This window comes from Phoca vitulina, unplaced genomic scaffold, assembly GCF_004348235.1.
Source record: "Phoca vitulina isolate PV1807 unplaced genomic scaffold, GSC_HSeal_1.0 scaffold79, whole genome shotgun sequence".
Classification (NCBI taxonomy): domain Eukaryota; kingdom Metazoa; phylum Chordata; class Mammalia; order Carnivora; family Phocidae; genus Phoca; species Phoca vitulina.
The window spans coordinates 3,860,484-3,884,427 of record NW_022589782.1 but is presented as its reverse complement, the minus strand read 5'-3'; the positions used below and the strand labels follow the sequence as shown (position 1 = coordinate 3,884,427).

The following is a 23,944-nucleotide window of genomic DNA, read 5'->3' as shown; positions in this document are numbered from 1 at the left end:
AGAGGCGGATGGAGGCTGGCAGGGGCAGGGTGCGGGGAGCAGCAGGGAAACCGAGGCAGGAGAGGCCGCCTGCTGGACTGGGGAAGTTTGCATAGGACGCTGAAGAGATGCCAGAGCTCCGGCTGTTTCCTGAGCCCAGCCTGACCTCCTCCTCGAGCCTGCTGGCCGGGCTGCCTGCTCCGCGTCCCGGCTCCCTTTTCAGGCCGGGGCTGGCCTCTGACCGCCACGTGGACTGATCCCGTAAGATGGGAGACACGAGGGGTTCCCTGTGTGGGTGTACTCCCAAAAGCCCGCAGCCCTCCTGCCTCCTTGCAGGCGTTCTAGGACATCTGTCCTCTGCTTGGCCTTGTCCCTTTTCCTTTGTGTAGTGGCCACTCCAGAGGAGTCGGCTGAGGTGGCCCAGGCAGCAGGCAGGGCCCGGGGTTTGAACCTCAGCTCTGGCATACCTGGCTCTGTGCCCTTGGGTATATGACTTCACTTCACTTCGGTTTCCTCGTTGGGAAAGTGGAGATGGTAGTAATTCTGCGTCATCAGGATTGTTCAGTGAGATTGAGTAATCAGGAGAGTGGCTGGTGCTGGGAGCATTTCTTCCCAGTGTGTTTTCTCTGTTGATGGCCTGGCTCCCTGGCCCCCCCCCCCCCCCCCCCAGCCCCCTGAGCCCTGGCTGTCCCCCAGCCGCCCCCCCCCCTTGCCCCAAAAAGCAACAAATGGAGGGAGGGGCCCCCCCCCCCAGGCATTTTGAGACCCAAAGGTGATAAGGCAGGAGAGCACTCAGTAGGTAGTGAGTTTTCCGTGAATGTAGGTATTCTAATGCCATCATAGTGTGGGGAGTGGGGTGGCTCCATCATCAGGAGCCTTATGCCTCTGCCCTGCCTTCCCTGTCCTGACTGCGAGGCTCCCAGCAGGGCCAGGGTCTGAACTGCAGGCCCCCCCCACCCCCGCAGCCCCATCTGGGGTTCCACAAGGAACGCTGTGGTTGTTACACGCGGGTCATGGTGGAATGTCCATAGCAGGCTGGGAGGGTGGGCAGCCTGCACCCTGGACCCCGCTTGAGGGGACCCCGGGGATAGGGCAGGTGCTGGGTGATGGTTCCTGCTGTGTTGACCCTGCCTGGCGGCCCCCTCCCCAGCAGGAGCGGCTGAAGGCCCAGGAACATCGGGTGGAGATGGAGGAGAAGGTGAGCAAGCGGAGCCTGGAGGCTGCAGGCAAGGCCGGCCTGGCTGCCGCGGGCCCTGGGCTGCTGCCTCGGAAGCCCCCCGGCCTGGCCGCCGGCCCCACGGGCGCCTACGGCAAGGCCATGAGCCCGCCGCCATCTCCCCGCGCTTCCCCTGTGGCTGCCCTGAAGGCCAAAGTCATCCAGAAACTGGAGGATGTGTCCAAGGCGCCCACGTACGCCTACCCCGCCACGCCCAGCTCCCACCCCAGCAGCCCGCCGCCCGCCTCCCCGCCGCCCACTGCTGGCATCACCCGCAAGGAGGAAGCACCCGAGAACGTCGTGGAGAAGAAGGACTTGGAGCTGGAGAAGGAAGCCCCCAGCCCCTTCCAGGCCTTGTTCTCGGGTAGGAGTGCGGCTCAGACCCCTGGGGGCCGCGTGCTGCCCAGACTGGACTCGGCTCTGGCTCTGGCGGAGCTGCCCCCCGCCGGAGCATTGACCCTCCGTTTGTCTGGCCCTTCCTTCCTTCCTCTGTCTCTGCTGGGTACCTGCTGTGCATCGGGCCTGCCACCAGGCTCTGGAATGAACGCAGGGGCATGTGGGTCAGCCACGGCCTCTCTCAGGCCCCGCCTCAGGGGCAGGGGCAGGGAAATGGGCGTTACATTAGAACCGCCCTCAGGGGGCGCCCGGTGGCTCAGGCTGTTAAGCATCTGACTCTTGATCTCAGCCTCACGAGTTCAAGCCCCACGTTGGGCTCCATGCTGGGCGTGGAAGCTACTTAAAGGAAAAAAAAACTATTTCCAAAGGACTCGTTCTGAGGGTTAAGCAAAGTAAGAACCGTAAGGCACATGGCTGGCTCACGGGACATGCTGAGTTGTCACAGCGATAACAGCATGGGACTCCCCCATTTTGGGCACCCCCCCCCCCGGCCTGTGTCAGTGGGACGTGCAGCAGGTCGCCTTAATGGCGTCCCTCCTCCCTGGTGGCTGTTAAGAGTGTGAGAGCATGCTTGGGAGGATGTGAGTTCAAATTCACATTCTGCCACCAGAATGCTATGTGATCTTGGGGCAAGTGGCTGCCCCTCCCCGGGGAGATTTGATGCCATGCTCATGTCCGACACTGAGCACGTGTCTGGTCCCGGGGGCTGTTGCGTGCACCCGTCACCCCCTGGTCAGCAGGTTCCTGTGGAGCACTGGGAGCACTGCAGAGATCCGCCCGCACACCATCGTGCTCTTGGGAGATTACACTCTGAGGGTGGGAGTTTAGGAAAGTGGGGGGAAGGGCAGCACTGCATTACTATTACTTCTTGAACAACCTGGATGCCCCACCTCTGCCTTAATGTGATGGGGCGGGAATGGAGGACCAGAGATGCCCCGGCTGGGTGAAGACCACTGGCGGTACTGAGCATTTGCTTCTGGGCCAGCCTCGTGCTGGGTGCTGCGGGGTCGGGGGCTAGAGAAAGAAAGAAAGCAAGCCGGTTATGGTTTCTGCCTTTGAGATCTGAAGCCCCTCGGGGCCAGGATGGTGGCTGACTTTTCTCTCTGTCCCCGGGACGTGCCGAAAGGCCCCAGGGGTCTTCAGACGCCGCCTGGAAGAGGTCGCAGCTCTGTAGGCTGGCCGGGACGAGAGGGTGGCCATGGGCCTCCGTCGTGGCTGGTGGGTGCGTGGGTGTGGATGGGGCCATGGGGGATCAGACGTGACAGGTGAAGGGGCCCCTGCTGACTCTCCGTGTCCTTGGCAGATATCCCACCCAGGTACCCGTTTCAAGCGCTGCCGCCGCACTACGGGAGGCCCTACCCGTTCCTGCTGCAACCCACAGCGGCCGCCGACGCCGATGGCCTGGCCCCCGACGTGCCACTGCCGGCCGACGGGCCCGAGCGCCTGGCGCTCTCGCCTGAAGACAAGCCCATCCGCTTGTCCCCCTCCAAGATCCCGGAGCCTCTGCGAGAGGGCCCAGACCAAGAGCCACTGGCAGAACGGGAGGTGAAGGCCGAGGTGGAGGACATGGACGAAGGGCCCGCCGAGCTGCCCTCCTTGGAGTCGCCTCTGACACTGCCCCCCGAGGAGGCCCTGGCGGCCCCAAGCCCCGCGGCTGGCTGTGGAGGCGGTCTGCTGGAGGCCCAGGCGCTGAGCGCCGGCGGGCAGGGGGCCGTGGAGCCCCCTGGGGGCCCGGACTTCGCGGAGGGGGCCGAAGCGCGGGTCGATTCACCGGGCCGGACAGAACCATGCACAGCCGCCCCGGACCTGGGGGCGCGGCTGACGCCAGAGACCCTGGTCGAGGCCAAGGAGGAGCCCGTGGAGGTGCCCGTCGATATGCCCATGGCCGTGCCCGCGGCGGAGGCAGTGCCCGAGGAGGGCCTAGCCCAGGCGGCCCCGAGCGAGCCCCGGGCCGGCCTGGAGTCGGCAGACTGTGATGTGGCTGCCGGGGAGGGAGAGGGCCTGAGTCTGGAGGCCCGGGAGGCCGCACGTGTGCCCAGCGGCCCCTGCTTCCTGGAGGAGGAAGGCTCCGACCAGTTGCCGCCTGGCCTGGAGGACCCGCTGGCTGGCATGAACGCCCTGGCGGCGGCTGCGGAGCTGCCTCAGGCCAGGCCCCTGCCGTCCCCGGGCACCGGAGCCCAGGCCCTGGAGAAGCTGGAGGCGGCGCAGAGCCTGGTCCTGGAGCACAGCTTCCTGCACGGCATCACCCTGCTGAGCGAAATCGCCGAGCTGGAGCTGGAAAAGAGGAGCCAGGAGGTGGGAGGTGAGCCACGAGGGGTGCTTGGTGTCGGTGGCATTTTCTGTGTTTTTTTCATAAGAATTTAAATTTGAAAGTTTTAATTTGAAAATCCCCAGGATGTGGTTTATGCGTGTCCTTTTTTTTTTTTTCTTTTTTTAAAGTTGAGGCAAAATACACATAATGAAATTTACCATTTCAACTGGTTACAGTTTAGTAGCGTTCAGAGCACATTCATGTTGCCGTGCAGCCGGTCTGTGGGTGTTGTAGTGGTGACGTTTCTCCTTGTCTGTCAGTGCGGGGTTTTGTATTGGCACCATTCTTTGGGTTGCAGGGGACAGGAACTCTCCTTTGAACTGGCTTAGAAAAAGGTGCGGGAAATTGATTGGCTCTTGGAACCTAAGTACGGCGGTCATTAGGTAGTGAGTTTCAGGTGTGGCTGGATCTGGGCGTTTCAAGTCATCAGGAGTTTCTTTTGTACCCCCTTCCCCATCTCTCTCTCCACCTGCTCCACTTTTCTCTCTGTTGGCCTCATTCACGGCAGGCCCACTGCCCTCATGGGGGTCACCAACACTTCCTCGCAGGCCCACAGGCCTGCCCAATTCAGCCGACTCTCAAAAGAGGCCACCTCTTTCCTGGTAGCTCTGGCAAACGTACTTTGATTCATTTTCATTGGCTCCCTGGGGTTCATGCTTTCTGCAGAAGCAAACTGTGCGGCCGGGGAGGTGGGAAGGAACAGGCTGATTGTTCACCGCCCCTCATGGGGCTGTCCGCTCTGGGGGGGGGGCAGGGAGGGGTAGCCCTCAGAAGGAAACGGGTCCTTTCAGTAGAAGGGTAGCGAATTCTGGGCTGGGCACAAACCCACTGGTGTTCAACACAGAAACAACTCAGGGTGCCAAGAAATGTGTGCAGAAGGGGCTGTGGGCCAGGCAAGCCTCACCACCCCACGCTCGGCCCAGAACTGGCACGAAGGAGGGAGGGGCCCCGGCGACAGCTGTCAGGGCGGTAATAATAGTGCTGCCAGTGTTTTGGTGCATTTTCTAGAACTTTTTCTACACACATACACTTCTAAAATTAAGATCGTTTTGTAAACAATGTTCTGTGAGCTGCCCTTTTCACTTAGCATATTCTTTATGAAATATTTTTCAAAGCTGTGTGACTTTACAAGTTTTTTTAGGGACAGTCGAGTTTTCCAGCTAGTGGAGGCCCCAGCCTTCAGTGAGCTAGTCCTAGATTGTCAGGCGCTGCCTTTTTGTTTTGTTTTGCTGTTGTAAGTAATGTGATGATTACGCCTGAAGAAAAATCCTTGGCCACACCTCTGATTTTCCTGGAGGTATATTCCCAGGGGTGGAATTGCTAGGTCAGAACCAAGGCCACATTTTCAAGGCTTATTTATTGCCACGGTTATGTGGCCCCCCCAGAAGCTTGGACAGGTGCTGCCCACTCCCCCACAGGGGTCTCTTGTTTGGTTCTTGTTATTCTAAAGTTCATGACGACTTCTTTCTCATTTAAACAGTTTTATACAAAAAATTATTTTTCAGAAAAAAATGAAAACCCCCTTGAATCCTGGGTTTTCCGTGGGGGCTGCAGAGGGCCAGCCGCATCTGGGAAGGAGGGGCTAAGGATGGGTTCCCTGGTTTGGGGACTGCTGCCCACCCTTGCTCCTTTTTACACCCCTGCCTCATTTTCGGTTTGGGGGTCCTACTTGCCCTCATTTAACTGTGTGCCCGGCACTGTTTCTGGACAAGGCCGTCCACGTGCAGCCCTCGGCATTGTTGGGTGGTGACAGGCAGTAGTAGGTGGAAACAGTGGGAAGGGGTCAGGGTGGAGACGAGGCAGCCAGGGAAGGCCTTCTTGATAAAGTGACCTGAGGAAGGCCAGGGAGGAACTCTTCTGGGGAAAGCGTTCCAGGCTGACGGAACAGCAGGTGCAAAGGCCCTGAGGTGAATAGTGTGTGTGGCACTGTGTGTGGCACATTGGAACAAGGGAAAGGAGGCTGGGGGTAGAGCAGAGTGGGAGGAGGAGAGTGGTGGCTTCGAGGAGGTTGGTGGGATGGGGAGGGGGTGGGCCCCTGGGCACTCCTGGAAGAGGATTTGGAGTTGCAGTGATAGGATCAGACTTAAATAGAGTCATTTTGGGGGCTGTGTGGACAACTGTTGCCGGGGCAAGCGTGGATGCAGGGAGACCCAGGAGGAGGCTCTGGGTCTGGGGTGGAGGGGGGGCAGGTGGAGGTGAGGAGCGAGAGGATTCTGAGTGGAGGTTAAGGTGCAGCCAGTGGGCTCTGCCAGACTTCTCTGTGGGTGTAAGAGCGACTCCAGGGCTCCTGGCCTGAACCCCTGAAGAGCAGACTTTCCAGGAAGCAGTGGGGGTGGGGGGGTAGGTTTTGTGACCTGCAGCTGGTTTCTGCAGTGGAGGTGTGGCCCAGGGCTGGATCTGTGACCCTGGGCTAGCAAGTGCACTTGGGAAGTGCTGGTGTGTAGGGGTGTGTGCGCTGTAGGGGTGAGGGAGGTCCTGGTGGCCCTCTTCTCTTCCCAGCAGCTGCTGATGGGGATGCTGAGCCTCAGTCCTCTGCAAAAGGCCCCAGGTCGTGCTTAGAGCTTCCCCACGGGTCACCTCCGTGTTGGTACATCCACAGGCTGGTGTATTAGTTAGCCAGGGCTCCCGTCACAAACACCACCTCACCTTGGGGTGGGCCACATGCTTCATTCAGTCTCATACCAGCCCCTTGTGAGCTGATGGGGTTCACCGCTTTGCAGCCTCAGTTTCTGTAAGGATATGGAAGAGCAAAACCCGTAGCTCTCAGTCGGCAGTGACACGGCTGGTTTGTCACTGCTTGGGGGAGTACTGCTGACATCTAGTGGGTAAAGATAGGAGATGCCACTACACCACTCCTCCAGCGCATGCCCAGGACAGCTGCCCCTGTGGCAGAGGATGAGCTGACTGCACTGTGGAAGGCGCCAAGGTTGGGAAGCCCTGATCTGTGCGAGATAATCACTGACGTTGATTTTATGGAACTGCACGATCGGTGGTAAAGAATATACTTTTCTTCTCAGGTACATGTGAAAAACCAGTACGTCAGGTACATTCACAAAAACTGATTGCATGTTAGATCACCAGGAAAACACCAGTTAAAAAAAAATCAAAACTCCTTTTACTTCGGGAGAGACTGGAGAGGAGGTGGGCTCCCATGAGCCACTGCTGAGATTCTCAGTTGGCGCGCCCTTTCTGAAGGGTGGCTGGAATATTTATCAGAGAAATGCACATACCTTGATCAAGTTAATCACACACATAGGAATTCTAAAACACGTGTGTCCTGACTGTGTGCCTGTCCACCCACTACCAAAAAAATAAAAAGTTTAGAAATGACCAAAATGTCGTTAGTAGAGGATTATTTAGATAGATTAAAACTCAGCACTGCAAGAGAATTCTAGGCAGCTGTTACTGGGGTTAGCCACATAAAATTGCTAATATTTTGGTGTTTTTGACCTGCAGAAATGGCAGTTTTTATAAGGTTCAAGCTAATAACATGTGGTAGAGCTTCGTTACGCGGGACTGTGTGAAAAGAGGCGAAGTGTGATTCCGTGTGTGTGGGTTGCTGCCGTTTCCCTATTTATAAAGGATATCCATGGACGTCACGGGCGACTGTTTGCAGGGCCCTGTACCAGAATGTCAGCCGTGGCCCCTCCGGGGGCCGGGGCGGCTCTGCTGGGGTGGGGAAGGTTTTCGTTTCTTTACACCTTTCTGCCTGGTTTGTATTTTTTGAGTTCTCATATTACTTTTACAGTTTATGAAACTTAATCCGGGCTCCTTTTTTTCTGAAAATGAAAACCATGCATATTCTTCATGGAAAATTTAAAAGGCAGAAAAGCAGAAAGAGGCACACTCTAGAAAGTACCTCTGCTGGCGCTTGGCCACTCTCGGCGACTTTGTGCAGCAGTGGACGTTTGGAACAGGGCGTGCTGTGTGCCCCGGCTCTCACTTGTCCTCTCACTTGGCACCATTTCTTCTCGGAAAGGCTGCGGTCCAGTCATGGGGGCCATGTGGCCTTGGGCAAGCCCCGAGCTGGTTCTGGGTCTCATTCTCCTCCCTGTTTGGGGTCTGAGCGGGGTTGGCTGCCGTGTCCGTGAATCCTGGCCCCAGGCAGCGAGGCGGGGCAGGCGCAGAGGCGTGGGCTCAGCTGTCTCCCGTGTGCAGGTGCGGAGCGGGGCCTGGCGGTGCGGCCCTCGCTGGAGAGCCTGCTGGCAGCCAGCAGCCACATGCTGAAGGAGGTGTTGGACAGCCCCTTCGTGGACCCGCTCAAGAACCTGCGGCTTCCGCGGGAGCTGAACCCCAACAAGAAGTATAGCTGGATGCAGAAGAAGGAGGAGCGGGTGAGGTGTCCTGGGCCTGTGTTTGCCTGCCTGTGGCCTGTGGGGGTGCGAATGGAGGTGGGTCCCCCCGAGATGCCATCTTGCTGGGGACATGGCTGGCTTTGGAGCTGGAAGGGCCTGATCTGAGTCCAACTTCCACCACTGACTTGCTGTGCAATCCTGGGCAAGCTGTTTCCTCTTTCTGGGTCTCAGTTTATCCATGTAATAATGGGCGACAGCCTGATGGGTCGGGAAGAGTGGGCCTGGCCGTGCCCCTTGCTGCCTGTGGGCCCCGGGCAAGCGCCTCACCTGTCTGAGCCTCCGTCTGTAGGTGATGCGTAACACGATGGCCCACACTGCTTAAGCAGTTGTCCCGGGCCACTTTGCCCTTGACTCAGCCCTGCAGGGTTGGGTTTTGGTCCTTGTCCTGTGTCCTGCCCACGGCCTTGGCTAGTAAGTGGCAGAGATGGGGTTCGAGCTGGGGCCCCGTCGCCATCAAGCCTCGCCACTCGTGTCTGTGGTGGGAGCTGGTGGGCATTGGCATCCTCACCCCGCTCTCCCTGCAGATGTACGCCATGAAGTCCTCCTTGGAAAGCATGGATGCCATGGAGCTGGACTTCCGGATGCGGCTGGCCGAGGTCCAGCGGCGGTACAAGGAGAAGCAGCGAGAGCTGGTGAAGCTGCAGAGACGCCGCGACTCCGAGTGAGTGTGCACCCCAGCCATTTCCCGCGGCCCCAGCCGGCCGGGCGACGAGGCCGCAGCAGGTGGTGCCCTGGTTGGGCTCTTGTAGGCGCTGGCGCTCAGTAGGTTGACTGTGCTAGGCCATTAGAGGTGTGTGTGGACCCGAGTGATGTGTGTGTATCGTGTGTCCTTCTCTGCGCCCCCCCCCACCCCCCAGGTTCACAGCCAAGCGTGTGATTCTTTTTAAGGGACAGGCGCGAGGAACCCCATAGAAGCTTGGCACGCAGAGGCCCTGGCAGGCCGAGGAAACGGACCCACGCCCTGAGCGCCCTGTCGCCCCCCCGCAAGAGAGGGAAGAGCCGCAACAGTAGCGGAAAGTAAGGCTGGCCCCTCGGTGGGTCGGGAACTGGCACAGAGCTCGGAGGGGAGGAGCACGGGCCCGCGGCAGGGCCTGTGTCTGGGCACCGGGGACCTCGAGTCCCTCGGGCTCTGACCCACCTGGTTTGGTAGTTCTCAGGGAGCACAGTGCGCGCTGCCCGGGCCAGGAGGGTGAGCCAGGCGAGTGGTGAATGGACAGGCAGACTCACCCACCTGGCACTGAGTGGGCAGATGACCCCAGTGACGAGAGGTGTCCGTGCCATCAGCTAAGCGCTTTACCCATCTTCCTGCCACACCTGCTTCCTCCATGGTTAGGGACTAATTCCCGCTCTTCTCCACGGACCTCCTCCCTGCAAAGGGATCCACTGAGCTTCCAGCCCCGCTGGGACGGGCTCTGACTTGTGCTGTCACTTGGTTCCCTGTGTGAGTGACAGTGTCATTCCTGTGCTCCTGGCCTGACCTGTTGGCTTGTCGCACCTGAGCCTGTAACCCGGGGCTGCCCCTCTGTGCGCTCCTTGAGTGGCAGCAGAAGCTACGTGTGGCACCTCTGGAGGTTTTCTGGAATGGTGGCTGGAACGAGAGCTCTTCCTCCAGGCTAGGCACGGGTAGGAATGATGCTTCGGTCTTCCTGGGTGTCAGGGAGTAGCACGAGCCGAATGAAGCCCATCAGAGGACCGGAGTTGGAGCGTGCCTCGGCCTGGGCCATCAGGGCAGGGCAGACACTAGGCGGCCTGGTGCCTGGCTTGAGGAAGCAGAGGGGGCTGCAGGGTGGCTTCAGAAGGCATAGGAGAGGCAGTGGGTTGGCCACAGGTCTTCTCAGAAGGCCACCCCGAGGGCCCCCACGACTTGCATTTATCCTCCTTGGATGTTCCTGGTGGAGGAGAGGATGGAGACTGGAAGAAGTCCCGTACAACCAGCCAAAGGAGGGTAGGGAAGCAGTTCCTGAAGACAGCAGAGGTTGAGGCCGCCTGCAGGCAGCCCCTGGAGGTGGGCGCACTTTCCCGCTCTTGCGTCCCAGCTCCATCCAGTGTTTATTGTGACCTCGGGCTCGGTGCTAGCTTTTTGGAGCCTCAGTTTCCCCCGTGTAAAAACCAGTATGTAGAACATTGTTTTGTGGCTGAAATACAAAGCACTGACATGGAACAAAGCATATAGTTGGCACCAAGTAAAAATTAGTTGCTCTTATTACTTGTGAGGGTTTAGCTTAAAGTAGGCAAGAGAAGCCTTCAGCCTGGGACCATATCCTGACTCTCTTAATCCCAGGGGTACAGGAGACCAGCCAGTGACTCTTACTCCCCCTCCCATCCTGGGAGAGTACCTTGACATTTCTGATCCTTGTTCTTGGCACGTTTTGATAAGGTGTGTGTGTGTGACTGTATGTGTGAAGAAGCACAAGCGAGAAAGAGGCCAGCAGAGCACACTGCCTTGGAGAAGCATTTCTTCTTTCCTGTTAAACTCTCATTCTGCCCCATTCACAAATAGAATCCCAGCACCATAGCTTCACAGGATCCGTCTCCCCAGATCCGTCACTCTGCCATCACTGTCTGTGCTTCGACATCCAGAGCCCACCCTTCAGGGCCGTGAGGGCGGACCCCCAACCCTTGAGTCTTTCCTGGCCGGGGTGTTGACCAGCAGTGCATCTGGGTTTCAGGCTGAGCAGCAAGCCCCTGCTGACGTCGGAGGAGTACGAGCTTGGAGCAGGGATGAGGAAGAGACACAAGGGACCTGAGGAGGAACACGATGCCCTCGTTGGAACGGGGAAAGCGAGGGGCAGGAACCAGCCTTGGGACGAGCACGAAGCCTCATCGGACTTCATGAGTCAGGTCAGTAAGCCTATTTTCCAGGTGTGCTGCCATCTTAGGGTGGAAGGTCTGGAGGGTATTGCAGAGTTCACGCTCCCTCTACAGGTCTGTTGATCCTAGTCCTGCACAGAAACTGTAGAAATGATTGCCTTAGTGCCACAGGGACTGTCCTCCAGTCTTCCTTATTGCAGAGGGGGAAATCAAGGCCCAGAGGAGGTCAGAGACTTACCAAAGGAGCGCAGCCTCAGGTAGAGCAGAGACTGAAAGCCACAAGCCTGTGTGTGCTCCATGACCCTTTGCTGAAGCCACGAAGAGAGACTGCAAGTTCTTAACCAAATAATGCAATTACTGTTGTTTAACAGTGTAATTGTCTAATGAGCAGCTTCACCATTCTGTAGTTCTAAGAAACAGGGCTTGATGCCATTGTAATTTCCTTGTGAACTCTCCAGGGGTAATGGCATGAGAGCCAACTCCTTGATTTTTCTTATTTCTGCAGAGCATTGAAATCGTCCACTTAAGGCCTTTGTCTCTAAATACTAATGTACCTTGTCATCCCTCCTCATAAAGCTCCACGCAAGGGGATTGTTTCCGTTGATTCGGCCATCAGAGGGAAATACTCATATAAGGGACACTGGATGCAGGAGGAGGGAACAAAGCCAGTCTGTGTATCAGGATCCTTTACTTGCAAATTGGGAAGGATGCTTCTTGCTGTTTAAATGACCCTATCCCAACTTTCTCCCCCGTATGATATGTTACCTGATTAAAGAAAATAGCGCTAAAACGTTCAAGTGAGGGGCATTAATGGCTTTGAAACTGCACATTTCCCTTTGACAGCAAATGACTGTAACAGACATGCAACCAGGACTTTAATCTGCGAGATCTCGAATTGCTCTTTGCTTGGGGCATCCGAGGCACGCCCGAGGCATTCTCTTGGCAGCTCCGGCCCATTTAGCTGGATGGGCCGATTTAAGTTGTGCTGCAGTCTTCGTGGGCTGCCTTAGGTGGTCGAGCTAAATGGATCAACCGTGCTAGGATGCGGGGTTTCTATCTTGGTTCCATGCCTCCCCACCCCGCCCCCCGGCACATCAGCAGGGCCGCTTGCTCAAAGGGCTTCCCTAGGAGGCACCAGCGAGCGCCGGGGAGAGCCCGTGGCAGTGCCAGCCTTGGCGATCGCTGAACCCACAGTAACGGCTCTGTGATAAGAGCCTCGAGGGCCTGGTCTCGGTTCACCTTCCCGACAACCCCAAGAGGCCCGCCGCAATTATCCCCGTTTTACGGAGCGGGAAGAACCGAGGCTCAGAGGGGTTGAGCAACTTTGCCAGAAGCCACGGCAGGGAGAAGGGACTGGAGCCCAGCTCTGTCCGAGCCGGTGCGCCGGCACCCACTCTCCTGTTTCGCCAAATGTCGTAACCCGTGACTTCCCTCTACAGCTGAAGATTAAGAAGAAGAAGATGGCCAGTGACCAGGAGCAGCTGGCCAGCAAGCTGGACAAGGCCCTGTCCCTCACGAAGCAGGACAAGCTCAAGTCGCCCTTCAAGTTCTCGGACAGTTCTGGGGGGAAGTCAAAAGCGAGCGGGGGCTGCGGCCGGTACCTGACGCCCTACGACAGCCTGCTGGGCAAGGACAGGAAGGCGCTGGCCAAAGGCCTCAGCCTGTCCCTCAAAGCCTCCAGAGAAGGTAAACACAAAAGGGCCGCCAAAGCCAGGAAGATGGAGGTGGGCTTCAAGGCCAGAGGGCAGCCCAAGTCGGCCCACTCCCCGTTCGCCTCGGAAGTGAGCAGCTACTCCTACAGTAAGTAGCGGACGCCGCGCCGCCTCGGGGCGCTTCGTCTCTCTCCTCAGCCTCCTCTTTGCGTCTCTCTCGTGGGCGCTCGACGGTCCCGCCGGAAGTGGGGGGGTGCGGAAAGCGGAAGTGCCTGTGATTGGCGGGTGGGAGCGGAAGTTCGTCTGCCCTCTCGCCCCGGTCTTCCGCTCGGTTGCGGGAAAGCCGTCGGTGCGGAGGCCTTTGCGCCACAGAGCCGGGGCTGCTCAGCGCGGAGCGGCCGTTTGCGACGACCGTAGAGGGGGACCGGCCTCGCCCGCCCACCGCAGCGCTCCGGCCTCTGGCCGGGGTTTCGGAGGAACGGCATCTGCCCGCAGAGCGCACGCCGTGCCGGGCAGCGCACCGATGGCTGTGCGGGCCGCGTCTGCCTGTGTTTCTGACAGCACTCCAGGTGGCTGCCCCGCGTTGTGCCCGAGGGTGGGCCGCCCGGGTCCGGAGTGTCGAGCGGGAAGCGCACCGCCGCTGGACCGAGGGCCTCTCACTGGCCGGGGCCTGCCGCATGGGAGCTCTTTGCCCGGGCACTCGGGAGCGCGGCCTTCCTGAGCCTGGGGGCCACCCTGCTGGCTCTCCGTGGCCTCGGTGGCGCGCAGTCGGTGCTCCTGCGTGTGTGTGCGCCCATGGCTGGCTCTCGGTGGCCTCTGCTGGGCCCGGGTCGCCCATGGCACATAGTTGGTGCTCCTGGGTGTGTGTGTGTGCGTGCAGGTGGCCGGTCCCCCACGGGCCTCTGGTGGGGCGTCGTAGGTGCTCCTAGGTGTGTGTGTGTGCGTGCACGTGGCCGGTCCTCCACGGGCCTCTGGTGGCGTGTAATAGGTGCTCCTAGGTGTGTGTGTGGGCGGACGGCCGGCTCTCCAGGGCCTCTGGTGGCGTGTAACAGGTGCTCCTAGGCGTGTGTGAGTGGAGCCCCTGATGCCCGGGACCCATGCGCACTGAGCCTGTGGCCGCTGTGTGAAGGCCAGGAGGGGCTTCGTGGCTCCTGGCCGTTGTCAGCAGGGTCTGTGGTGGGAGTCCCCAGGCCCTGACTAGGGTGGAGGGCTCTTTCGTGGGGACTGCCTAGATGTGTGTGTCTGGGCTTTTGTTTGGCTCTGCGTGGTTCATGGGAGGAGTGGTTGAATGTCAAGGAAGTAGACACCTGTAACGCTGTTAAATTTTGTTTTTTTGAGGGAAGGAAATGTTTTTATGGACTTGGAGTTAAATTGTCATCGCCTGCCTCCCAGGGCTGTTGTGAGCTCTAAGTGAGCTCATGTTGGTAAAAGCTGGCAGTGGCACGAGATTAAGCTGCTGTTGTTGTGGGTGTTTTTTGTTTTTTTTTTTTAAACATTCGTATGTTTGGTTGCTCAGCACTAATGGGTCTCTAGGGCTGACGCAGAGATGAATGTGTGGTAAACAGCTCCTTTGTACCTTAGGTGTTGAGGACATGCTTGATTGCCATAGCTTTTGTGGCCCTCAATTTTGGATGGGTGTGATCTGAACAGCAGTGCCCAGGCCCATGGCTACCATGAGTTCATCTCAAACTCATAGCTCTGGAGGAGGAGGGAAGAAAGGCTTTCGTCTGATCTTTCCATCTCTGCTGGTTTTAGAATGATGGAGGGAGTGGGGAGGATTGCTGCTGCTTTGACTGCCAGAAGAATCCCGTACTCCTCCCACTTACAGGTGGTTGGGGTACATCTAGAGGCCAGAGTAGCTCCGTCCTTGAGGTCTTTGGAGTGCTCTGAGCCTGTGAGTCCACCGTGCGCAGATGTTTGCACGCACAGAGCCATGTTCAGATTGCTTCTCTGCTACACCTGTGTCGAAAATGCCAGTGTCCCAGTGAGGGAAGGGAGTTAAAGTTGCAGCAGAGAGATCAGAAGATCTGTGTCCCCCTAGATGCTGGCTGTGATATGCAGCTGGCTCTGGAGAGAGCTCTTGTGTTTGTTTGTTTTTGGGCAGAGCGCAGCGTGGGGCTTGATCTCGAGACCCTGAGATCAAGACCTAAGCTGAGATCGAGAGTCGGCCGCTTAACCACCTGAGCCACCTAGGCGCCCCTTGTTTGTATTTTTCATGTTGGCTTTTGTGTAGATAAATGGGAGGACGAAGTCACAAAGAGGTCAAGAGTGTTATCTAGCACGGAGATGGCTGGCAGGACGTGGGAAGAGAGAAAGCAGCTTTCTTTTTCACTTTGGGTTGTAGGGGTTGGGGGGCATGTCTGGTGGGAAGCCAACTTGGTTGTCGTCACCCACGGGCGTCTCCAGCCTGGGATGTGGCCTTCGAAAGGATGGACAGGGGCCTAATGGGGCGTGTCCATGTCACCCCCGTCTAGAGTTCTGAGGCCATCTTGCAGTTGGGGTCTTGGAGTGGAAAGCGTAGGTACAGGAGGAGGTAGCTGGAAGACACTGCCTCCGCCTCACCTCCTGCACCCGGTACACACGCACACACGCATGCACACACACGCGCACACACGCATGCACACGCACACACATACACACACGCACACAAGTTTCTCGTGGACTTGGAGATGGCAGGTGCCGCCTCACCTCCTGCACCCAGTACACACACACACGCACATGTACACACACACGCACGCACACACACACACACGCATGCACACGCACACACACACACACACGCACACAAGTTTCTCGTGGACTTGGAGATGGCAGGTGCCGCCTCACCTCCTGCACCCAGTACACACACACACACGCACATGTACACACACACGCACACACACGCACACACACACACACACCCCCACCAGTTTCTCATGGATTTGGAGATGGCAGGTGCTGCCAGAGCTGTAGCCCTGTTCGTTACTGTTCCTCATGTCCGGAGTGGATTTTATCAGATCAAGGGATTACACCCTTTGGCTGTGGAGCTGTTTTTCCCAATGAAATCTTGCTTGACAGCTTCACTGATAAAACAGATCAAAATGGTGTGAGGATGTTTGGGGTGGGGTTGAAAGGGGCCAGAGCTGTGCCCGCTTGATGGCCCCCTTCCCCAAAGCTGGGTGATCCTCTCCCAGGAAAGCTTGAGAACCCTGGCCTTCCCGCCCTGTGCAGTAAGGCGGGAGACTTGGGGGAAGCCAGCAGCAGTGTGCTGGTAACGCGGCCCTTTGATGGGAAGCCTTGAGTTGGAACATCACTTGCCACTCTCCTTGGTGTAGCTGCTTTCACGATGGCCGTCGTGATGCTGCTGGGCGGGGAGCTGGGATGCGCGTGCATGATTGCCCTCATGAGTCGGCCTGCGCCGCCCAGCACGCCCCTGGACACTGGTCTTCTGGGGCAGAAGAGCTTTACCTGAGCCCTTCCTTTCTTGGATCTTGTCCCTCCCCAGAAGGAGCCCGTGGGCTGGGTGCAGTGACGTCTGTAGCCCCGGGTGAGACCTTCCTGAGAGTGGGGCTCCCGCCTCCCCCGGGGCCCAGGAGGGCTGTTCACAGAGGTGGCTGTGTGCAGCCGCCAGCCTGGAAAGGACGAGCTCTGTGAGGCCTGCGGCCAGGGGGCCTCCCGGGCGAGGTCCAGGCGGTGGGCCATGGCTTGTTCATGGCCCGTAGGCATTCGGACCTCTGTGCCCTGGCACGCGCCCGGGCGTTCTCAGAGCCACTGAGAGTAACGGGAGACACCGCCCCCCCCCCCCAAGCACTCTATGACTTACTTTATTAAAAACTACTTTGACTGCAGATACGGACTCAGAGGAAGACGAAGAATTCCTGAAGGACGAGTGGTCTGCCCAAGGCCCGTCCGGCTCCAAACTGACATCTTCCATCCTGTGTGGCATGGTGGCAAAGAATGGCAAGCCGGCTGGAGGCCCCAAGCTGAGCAAGAGGGGCCTGGCGGCCGCCCGGACTCTGAAACCCAAGCCGGCCGCGGGCAGGAAGCAGCCCTTTTGTTTGCTGCTTCAGGAGGTCGAGGCCCGTTCCTCCTTCAGCGATTCTTCGGAGGACTCGTTTGACCAAGGTTACTAGCTCCAAACACAAAATACCTTCCATGTTTTCTAGCGAGAGAGTGAGTGAGAGAGAGCGCGAGAGAGCGAGCGCGAGCGAGCGAGCACGCAGGAGATGGCGGGCAGAGGTGGCCCACCTGGGACGCCTCGGGAAGGGCGGCCGTCTTGGTTCTCGGTAGCGTAGCCTGCTGTATCCGCCTGAGTCCTTCTGTTTTTGTTCTTATTTGTACCCGTATCATTGTGATAACGCCACGGCCTGGCTCTTTTTGAGCTTTTATACGGACTGTTTTTGGTCTTCACCCTCCTCCGCGCTCCCCCTCTGCCCCCCTCCTCGCCTCCTCTGCCCCCTAGACTGCAGGCCTGGGTCGGGTTCTCTCGGGCGCAGCCGGAGGAGGCCTCCCGAGGGACATTTTGTAAATGGAATTCTGTCGTGTGGGCGTGTGACTTGATGTTTGTACCGCGATTTTGGTAATACCAAGCTTTATTAAACATACCGAGTTCATTTTTAACTAAACCCGTGTGCCTTGTCTCTCTTGCTGTGTCCTTACTAGACCATTAGGTTGCCGCCCCCCTCATTTGTTCCTCCTCCCCCCCCCCCTCCTCCCCACCCCACAGGGGTAGAGCTGGAATATGCGTCTGCCGCTCTTCTCTATTATTCAAATATCCCTGGTAGCTGTTGGCATGCGTTCATTCTTCAGGTTCAAAGTCAACTGCGTTCACCTCCAGCTTCATCTTTTGTTTTTTTTTTTTAGCTGCTTGTTTGTTTTTTATTTTCTTAAAGCTCTGTTCCTATGTAACAGCGGTTTTAAAAATATAAACACTTGTTTTCTAACACATATTTCTGTTTTAAAGGCCGTGTAGGCAGTGCAGGGTCAAGACCATTTGCTGCCCTGAGTTTTGTTGGGAGATTTGAAAGCGTGGGCTTTATTGCCACGTTGAGTGGCGAGGCCCAGGCTTCGGAGAGAGCACTGGCCTCTGAGCCCCCAGGCCTGGTCTGTTGGCCGCCCCACCCCGCCCCGGGCCCTCCTCCGCCTCACCAGTGCAGAGAGGGTGGGGTTCAGTCATCCTTGCGAACATCCAGGCTCTGACTTCCCCACGTTAGAAGCGTCCTAGGGGCAAGTGGGGGAGCCAGAGGATCCCGGAATGTTTCCTCACCCTGGTTTAGGATTTGCTTCAGGGTGGACCCCCTTCAGGGATTCCCAGAGCCTAGACTCCATGCCCCCTGAGTGAGGCTCAGGCATATAGCGGTCGACCTGGACGGGCACTGGCTCAGGCCCTGGGACCAGACGCTACCCTACTTCCGGCCCTGCTCCCATTTCCGGTCTGCCTTCTCCCTGCCCACGCCTCCCATCCTGACTCGCCCAGATCCATTTTGGATGACTAGGAGATGGCACAGTAGGGAGCCAGGTGCCCTTGGGACCCACATTCTCTCGAGCTGTGCCATGCCTGAGGGAATGGAGTCTGGGCCAAGGAGCGGGGAGGTCACTAACTCGCCAGTCAGCCTCATTTGCCCCTAGCCCTGGCCTCTGTGGACCAGTCTGGCTGGTTCACCATTCTCCTCCCTCCCTCCCTGACCCCTTCCTCCCCCCCTTTGGCTCCTCCCCTTTAAAGCCAGAGATCCAGCTTCCACGTGTTTAAGTTCTCCTGCCCCAGCTCAGACCCCGTAGAGAGGCAGGCAGCCCCTTCAGATGTCTTAGCATGGGGCCGTTTGCCTGGAGTGGGCAGAGGGAGCCAGGGGGCCCTCAGACCAGGCCGGATGCAGCAGTGGAGAGAGCCCAGCTAGGGGGAGGGGAGGAAACCCCCCCCCCCCAGCTGCACACACACACACAAGCACGCATGCACGCACGTGTGTGCGCTGGTCAGGTCTTGACAGGGATATTTGGGTAATAGGGTTTTCCTGACATCTGGTACTAAAACACCTGACTGCTTGGCTTTCTAGTGTCTGCTCTCTCCCCCCAGCAGCTTGACCATACCTTCACCCTTGATCCCTACCCATGATGCTTTGAATGTCTGTTTTGGTCTCTTGCATTTGCTCTCACGCTGCACTCTGGACGCAAAGCGAAGGCTGGGAGTAGGGCAGACGGCGCAGCGGGTCACTGAGCTTGGGTCCGAGCCTGGCTCGTTGCTCCGTAGGTAGGCAAAACCCTTTTCTTTGTGTCCCCTCTGCACCTCCCCTCCTCGGGGTTTGCCCCCATCGGCTATGGCAGCAGCGGATTGCTTTGGCATTTATCGATCGGGTTTTGGAAAACCAAACCAAACCAAGTTACAACAGACAATCCCACATACTGAGCCAAGAGTTTTTTGTTTTTGTTTTTTTTAATAAGAAAATGTTTTTCTGTATTACCTTGGGCTTCTTTGTTGGGACTTTTTCTCCCTCTGCCCTTGGCAAACTCTGTAGCCTCAGGTGTGGACAGCTCCAGAAAGGCTTCCTTGGTCCTGAGACCCCCCGCTCTGCTCCCCCTGCCCCGCAGACCCCAGCCTGAGCAGACCAGCCACCGTGGGAAGCAGCCAGTGGGGGCTTTTGAGGGTCGCAGCAGCTGGAGGTGGGGAGGGTCTCTGGAGACCAATCCTGCTTTGTGGGAAGCAAACGCTGGTTTTAGCTTTTTCCTTCCAAGCACTTTTCCATGTCAGGGTGCTGGGATTGGGCTGTTGCTGGCCAGCTGGTATCCGAGGTAGACATTCCGGGCATCCAGAAACCCAGAGCCAGCCCTCCGCCACTGGACGTTGCTGGTGGGAATCCTTCTGGATGGGAGAGAGTTCTGGAGTCTCCACACCTGAGCAGCCAGGGAAGGCGTTCTCTAGAAGGGAAAACTGGCCACACGTCTGACTCTGTGCCCCCACCCCAGCCAGCCCCCCGCCCGCCACCCTGCTCAAATTGGCCAACCCCAGGGAGGCCTGATGTGGGGGACCCAGGCGCTGCCGAAAGTCTGCCTACACTTAGCCTGCTTTGCCGCTGTGGCCCACTGGGGCGGAGACAACCATGTGATGTCCGCAATGTGAATGGATCGCAAGCGTGCACTGCCTGCTTCTGCCTGCCTGCCCCACTGGCCTCCATCCTGCTTCATCCATTGCTCTGGGAGCCAGGCCTCCTCCTCCTCCTCCTCCTCCTAACAAACCTGTCTCTGCCTCCTTCCTTTCTTAGCTCCCTTCAGGGATTCCTTAAGCTCATTTCCACCCCCCCTCACTCAACAGAGACCCAGGCTCCCTCGGAAAAATGGGTAGACAGAACCCCTGCCCCCCTAGGCGCACCCGGGGCCACCACCTTGGGCTGCTAGTCGCACCCAAGCAAGCAGGTGGCTTGGGGTGTGGAGGGAGAACGTGGAGTTGGCCGTCTGTGTCTGCCCCTCTCCGTTCCCTGAGCCCAGGCACTCCCTGCCCACAATAGAGCTTGGCGGGGTATACGGGCCACCTCTTTATGTCCTTTCCCTCTTCCTGCTGCAGAGAGTCGCCTCCAGCCTTGCCCGGCCCTGCCCTTGGTCAGCGGCCCCCAGAGCCACCGTCACGCTCCCAGCAGTCCGGGCAGACAGGCACCTTTGGGCAGGTGTCCCTGGGCGTCCCCTGGGCAGTTAGCCCCTGATGCTCTCTCACCTACCCGCCCTCGTGGTGTTAGGCTGTCTCCCTGGAAAGGTCAGAAGCAAGGTGTTAACCTTCCTGCAGTCTCTCTTCTTGGTGGAGAGCTTGGTTCACGTGCAGGGAGCACTGCCTTCCGTGCACTCCCTGCCAGCCTGCTGCCTGCCCCACCTTTGTTCCCACGGCCCCTGCTGGGCTCAGGGCTGTAGGTCCCCAGGTGGCAGGCCAGTTCCTGGGGAGAAGCACTAAGTCTCTATTCACCAACTGGAGAGACTGGAGCGTCATTAGATTCTTTCCGGGAGACTCTGGGTGACAAGACAGCCAGGCAGCCCTGGGTTTGAGTTCTGCCTGAGTGCTTGGCCACGCCGAGCCTCAGTCTTCTGCAGAGTGGGCTGACCTGCGTGCCCTCTCCCTTCCTGGCTCCCTGCGGGTCAGGAGGCATACCCAGCTTGTGGCTCCCTTGGCCCTGGGGACAGCAGTTTCTTTTTGTAGAACAGGCTGGCCCTCTTTCTATTTGGTCCTTGTTAGGCCTGCAAAGTGCTTTCTCCTACATTCGTGCGATCCTAAGTCTCCCCTTAGCTGGGTGGGTGGGCTGGGAGGGCCACCCTATGCCACCGATGAGCAAATGCTCGCAGAAAGTGCTCACAGAGGACCAGTATTTGCCTCAGGCTTCCCGGCTTGGGGGTATTGCTGGGAGTCAACTTTGGACCCCAGAGCCTGCTCAAGAAGAGATCAAATTCCACCTTCTCCTATCACTAGCCCCAGGCCCCTAGGCACCTGAGTCCCCGGGGCCCTCTCCCACCCCCTCTCTGCCCCTCCCTGGCCTCCTCTTTCCTCCTCTCCTGCCTCCTTTCTCAGCCTCCATGTCGTACGTCGGGGCGTGTGTGTGTGTGTGTGTGCGTGAGATGGTGGAGAGAGCTGTCTCCAGTCCTTGTCCATGTGTCTGTCCCCCTCCCCACAGCACAGGTGCATGTTGGTGTTCCCCTTACAGAAATCCTCTGGTTCCCAAAGCCGCTGCCCACCTCTGGGCTGTCCAGGATGCCCACGTCTTGGTCTCGCTTTGATGGGGGCACTGGGTCATCGGGGGGGATTTATGGGCTAGTATTGGATCCACCCCCGGCTGATGAGGAGTGAGGAGCTAGGCTGAAGCTGTGGCACCCCTCGCTGGTGCTTGGGCTGAGTAGGGGCGGGGTGGGGGGCGGCACCTGCCTAGGCCAAGGCTCTGACTCGCCCCCTATTTTCTGCACCAGATGAGAGCTCCGAGGAGGAGGACGAGGAGGATGAGCTGGAGGAGGAGGAGGACGAGGCTGCCGGTGGCTATAGGCTGGGGGCCCGGGAGCGGGCCCTGTCGCCAGGCCTGGAGGAGAGTGGGCTGGGCCTGCTGGCCCGCTTTGCAGCCAGTGCCCTCCCCAGCCCCACGGTGGGGCCGTCCCTGTCAGTGGTGCAGCTGGAGGCCAAGCAGAAGGCCCGGAAGAAGGAAGAGCGGCAGAACCTGATGGGTAAGTACCGGCAGGTGGAATGCGGGGGCACCGCTGCCCCATCCCGCGGACCGGAAACGGGCTTGGAGAAGGGTAGGAGCAGAGCTGGGGGCCACTGGAGCCATGCCTCGTGGGCCAACCCCATCCTGAGCAGAGTGGTACTGGTGATGTGGGCCTGGCCTGCCCCAGGAGGGGGTTCCAGAAGCTATGTAGGCTGACCTTCACTGTTCATGCTCCTGACTCCTGGAGTCAGGCTATGACTTAGGTGCCCAGTGATAGGCAGCTCTGGGAAGCAGAGAGGCAAATCTGCCCCTGGTCTGCACCCTGGGGGGCTGTAGAAGCCCAAGGGAGGCTGTTCCAGGTAGGCGACACCCAGGCTGAACCCTGAGAGAGAAGTGGGAACCGGCTAAGCATACACAGAGAAGTAGACGAGCAGGCTCTCTCAGTCTCCGCATTCGAGGCGGTTCACTTCATGAGATGGGCATGCGGCCTGGGGTTGGGGCCTGGAGAAGGTCATCACTGGGGGTGGTCACGTGCCGTGTCACTGTTAGCCAGGCTTACCGTCCCATTTCCCTGACAGGCTGATGGAGACAGCCGGCTCTAAGGCTCGGGCTGGAGGCTAGGCCTTGTCCTGGCCCTGCTTCCTTCCTCTCTGTATCTCTAGTCATATGCCTGCTTTCTTGAGACAAACCGGGGACCTTCTCCTGGGCCCACCCCCATTCTCACCGGCCCAAGTGTCCCCTCCTGGACCCACCCCTGCTGCATGTGGGGTGCTGGGGACTGAGATGGTCTCACATGTGTTCAGGCTGTGAGCTCACCTGTGTTCAGGCTGTGAGCTCCTCGGCCTGGCCTTCCTGCCCTTCTCTAAACCTCCGGGGTCCATGTGAGACCCTCTGGCAGGGGCTGGGACAGGGAGAATGGGCACTGGGGTGCTCCCCTGCTCTACCCCCGGGTCTCCCCCAGCTGCCCCTGGCTTCATGCCCTGCAGGCTACAGGACAAGAGCTCATTCCTGTGGCCTGTACCCCCTGGCGGGACCCCATCTCTGGGGCAGCCTCACAGTCTCCAGGCCCTGACCCTGCCTCCTTCTTCTTCCTCCTCCCTCTCTCTCACCCCTCCATGTCCTGCCGCCGTTCCCTGGGGGCTTTGGGCCTGGCTCCCCTGGGCAGTGGCGCTGGCCTTCCTCCCGGCTACCCCTCTCAGGTGTTCTTTATACCTAAGCAGCTGGAGGGCTCTTCCTCAAAGCTCGAACTTGATCAGACCACTTCTCTGCTGAGAACCTCTGACTGGTTCCCTGTCGCCCCGTGGTCACATTCCACCTGTCTGACCCCCCACCATCAGGCTGTGGCTCCCCAGACAGCATCATCCTGTCCACAGGCCCCATCCTCATCCCTGAATGCACCAGCTGTCTTAGAACTTGCAGTCTTCTGCTTTTTATCCAGGTTATCAACTGTATTGGCAGAGAGTTCCCCCTTTTATACTTTTTAACTCTGAGGGGTCTGTAGTGATGTTTCCTTTTTCATTGCCAATACAGATAATTTGTTTCTGCTGTATTTCTTGATCAGTGTGGCTAGAAGTTATCAATTTCATTGATTTCTGCTCTTTATTATTTCCTTCCTTCTGTTTGGGTATAATTGCCAACCATTTCCTATTTTTTAACGTGCAACCTTAGGTTATCAACTTGGGATGTTCTTTCCTTGTGGAGACCTTAAAAGTTCTCTGAACCTTGCTTTAGCTGCGCCTCATGCATTTTCTGTTGTCCTGTTTTCTTTTTTTTTAAAGATTTATTTATTTATTTATTTGAGAGAGAATGAGAGACAGAGAGCATGAGAGGGAGGAGGGTCAGAGGGAGAAGCAGACTCCCCGCTGAGCAGGGAGCCCGATGCGGGACTCGATCCCGGGACTCCAGGATCATGACCTGAGCCGAAGGCAGTCGCTCAACCAACTGAGCCACCCAGGCGCCCCTGTTGTCCTGTTTTCATTATTACTCTCAGTTCAACACATTTCTTTTTTTTTAAATTTTATTTATTTATTCATAAGAGACAGAGAGAGAGAGGCAGAGGGAGAAGCAGGCTCCCAAGGAGCAGG

At 58.2% G+C, this 23,944-nt stretch overlaps 1 protein-coding gene across 1 annotated transcript in view; it reads left to right on the top strand.

Annotated features, from left to right (window-relative positions):
- TNRC18 (trinucleotide repeat containing 18) overlaps positions 1-23,944 on the top strand; it is an 84,141-nt gene that overhangs the window by 34,290 nt on the left and 25,907 nt on the right. The window contains exons 10-18 of the mRNA XM_032394045.1: positions 1,130-1,559; positions 2,895-3,893; positions 8,061-8,236; positions 8,782-8,918; positions 9,146-9,274; positions 10,927-11,098; positions 12,508-12,868; positions 16,549-16,824; positions 21,631-21,879. Of these exons, the coding sequence (XP_032249936.1) occupies positions 1,130-1,559; positions 2,895-3,893; positions 8,061-8,236; positions 8,782-8,918; positions 9,146-9,274; positions 10,927-11,098; positions 12,508-12,868; positions 16,549-16,824; positions 21,631-21,879 (2,929 nt within the window). The remainder of the gene's footprint in view (positions 1-1,129; positions 1,560-2,894; positions 3,894-8,060; positions 8,237-8,781; positions 8,919-9,145; positions 9,275-10,926; positions 11,099-12,507; positions 12,869-16,548; positions 16,825-21,630; positions 21,880-23,944) is intronic.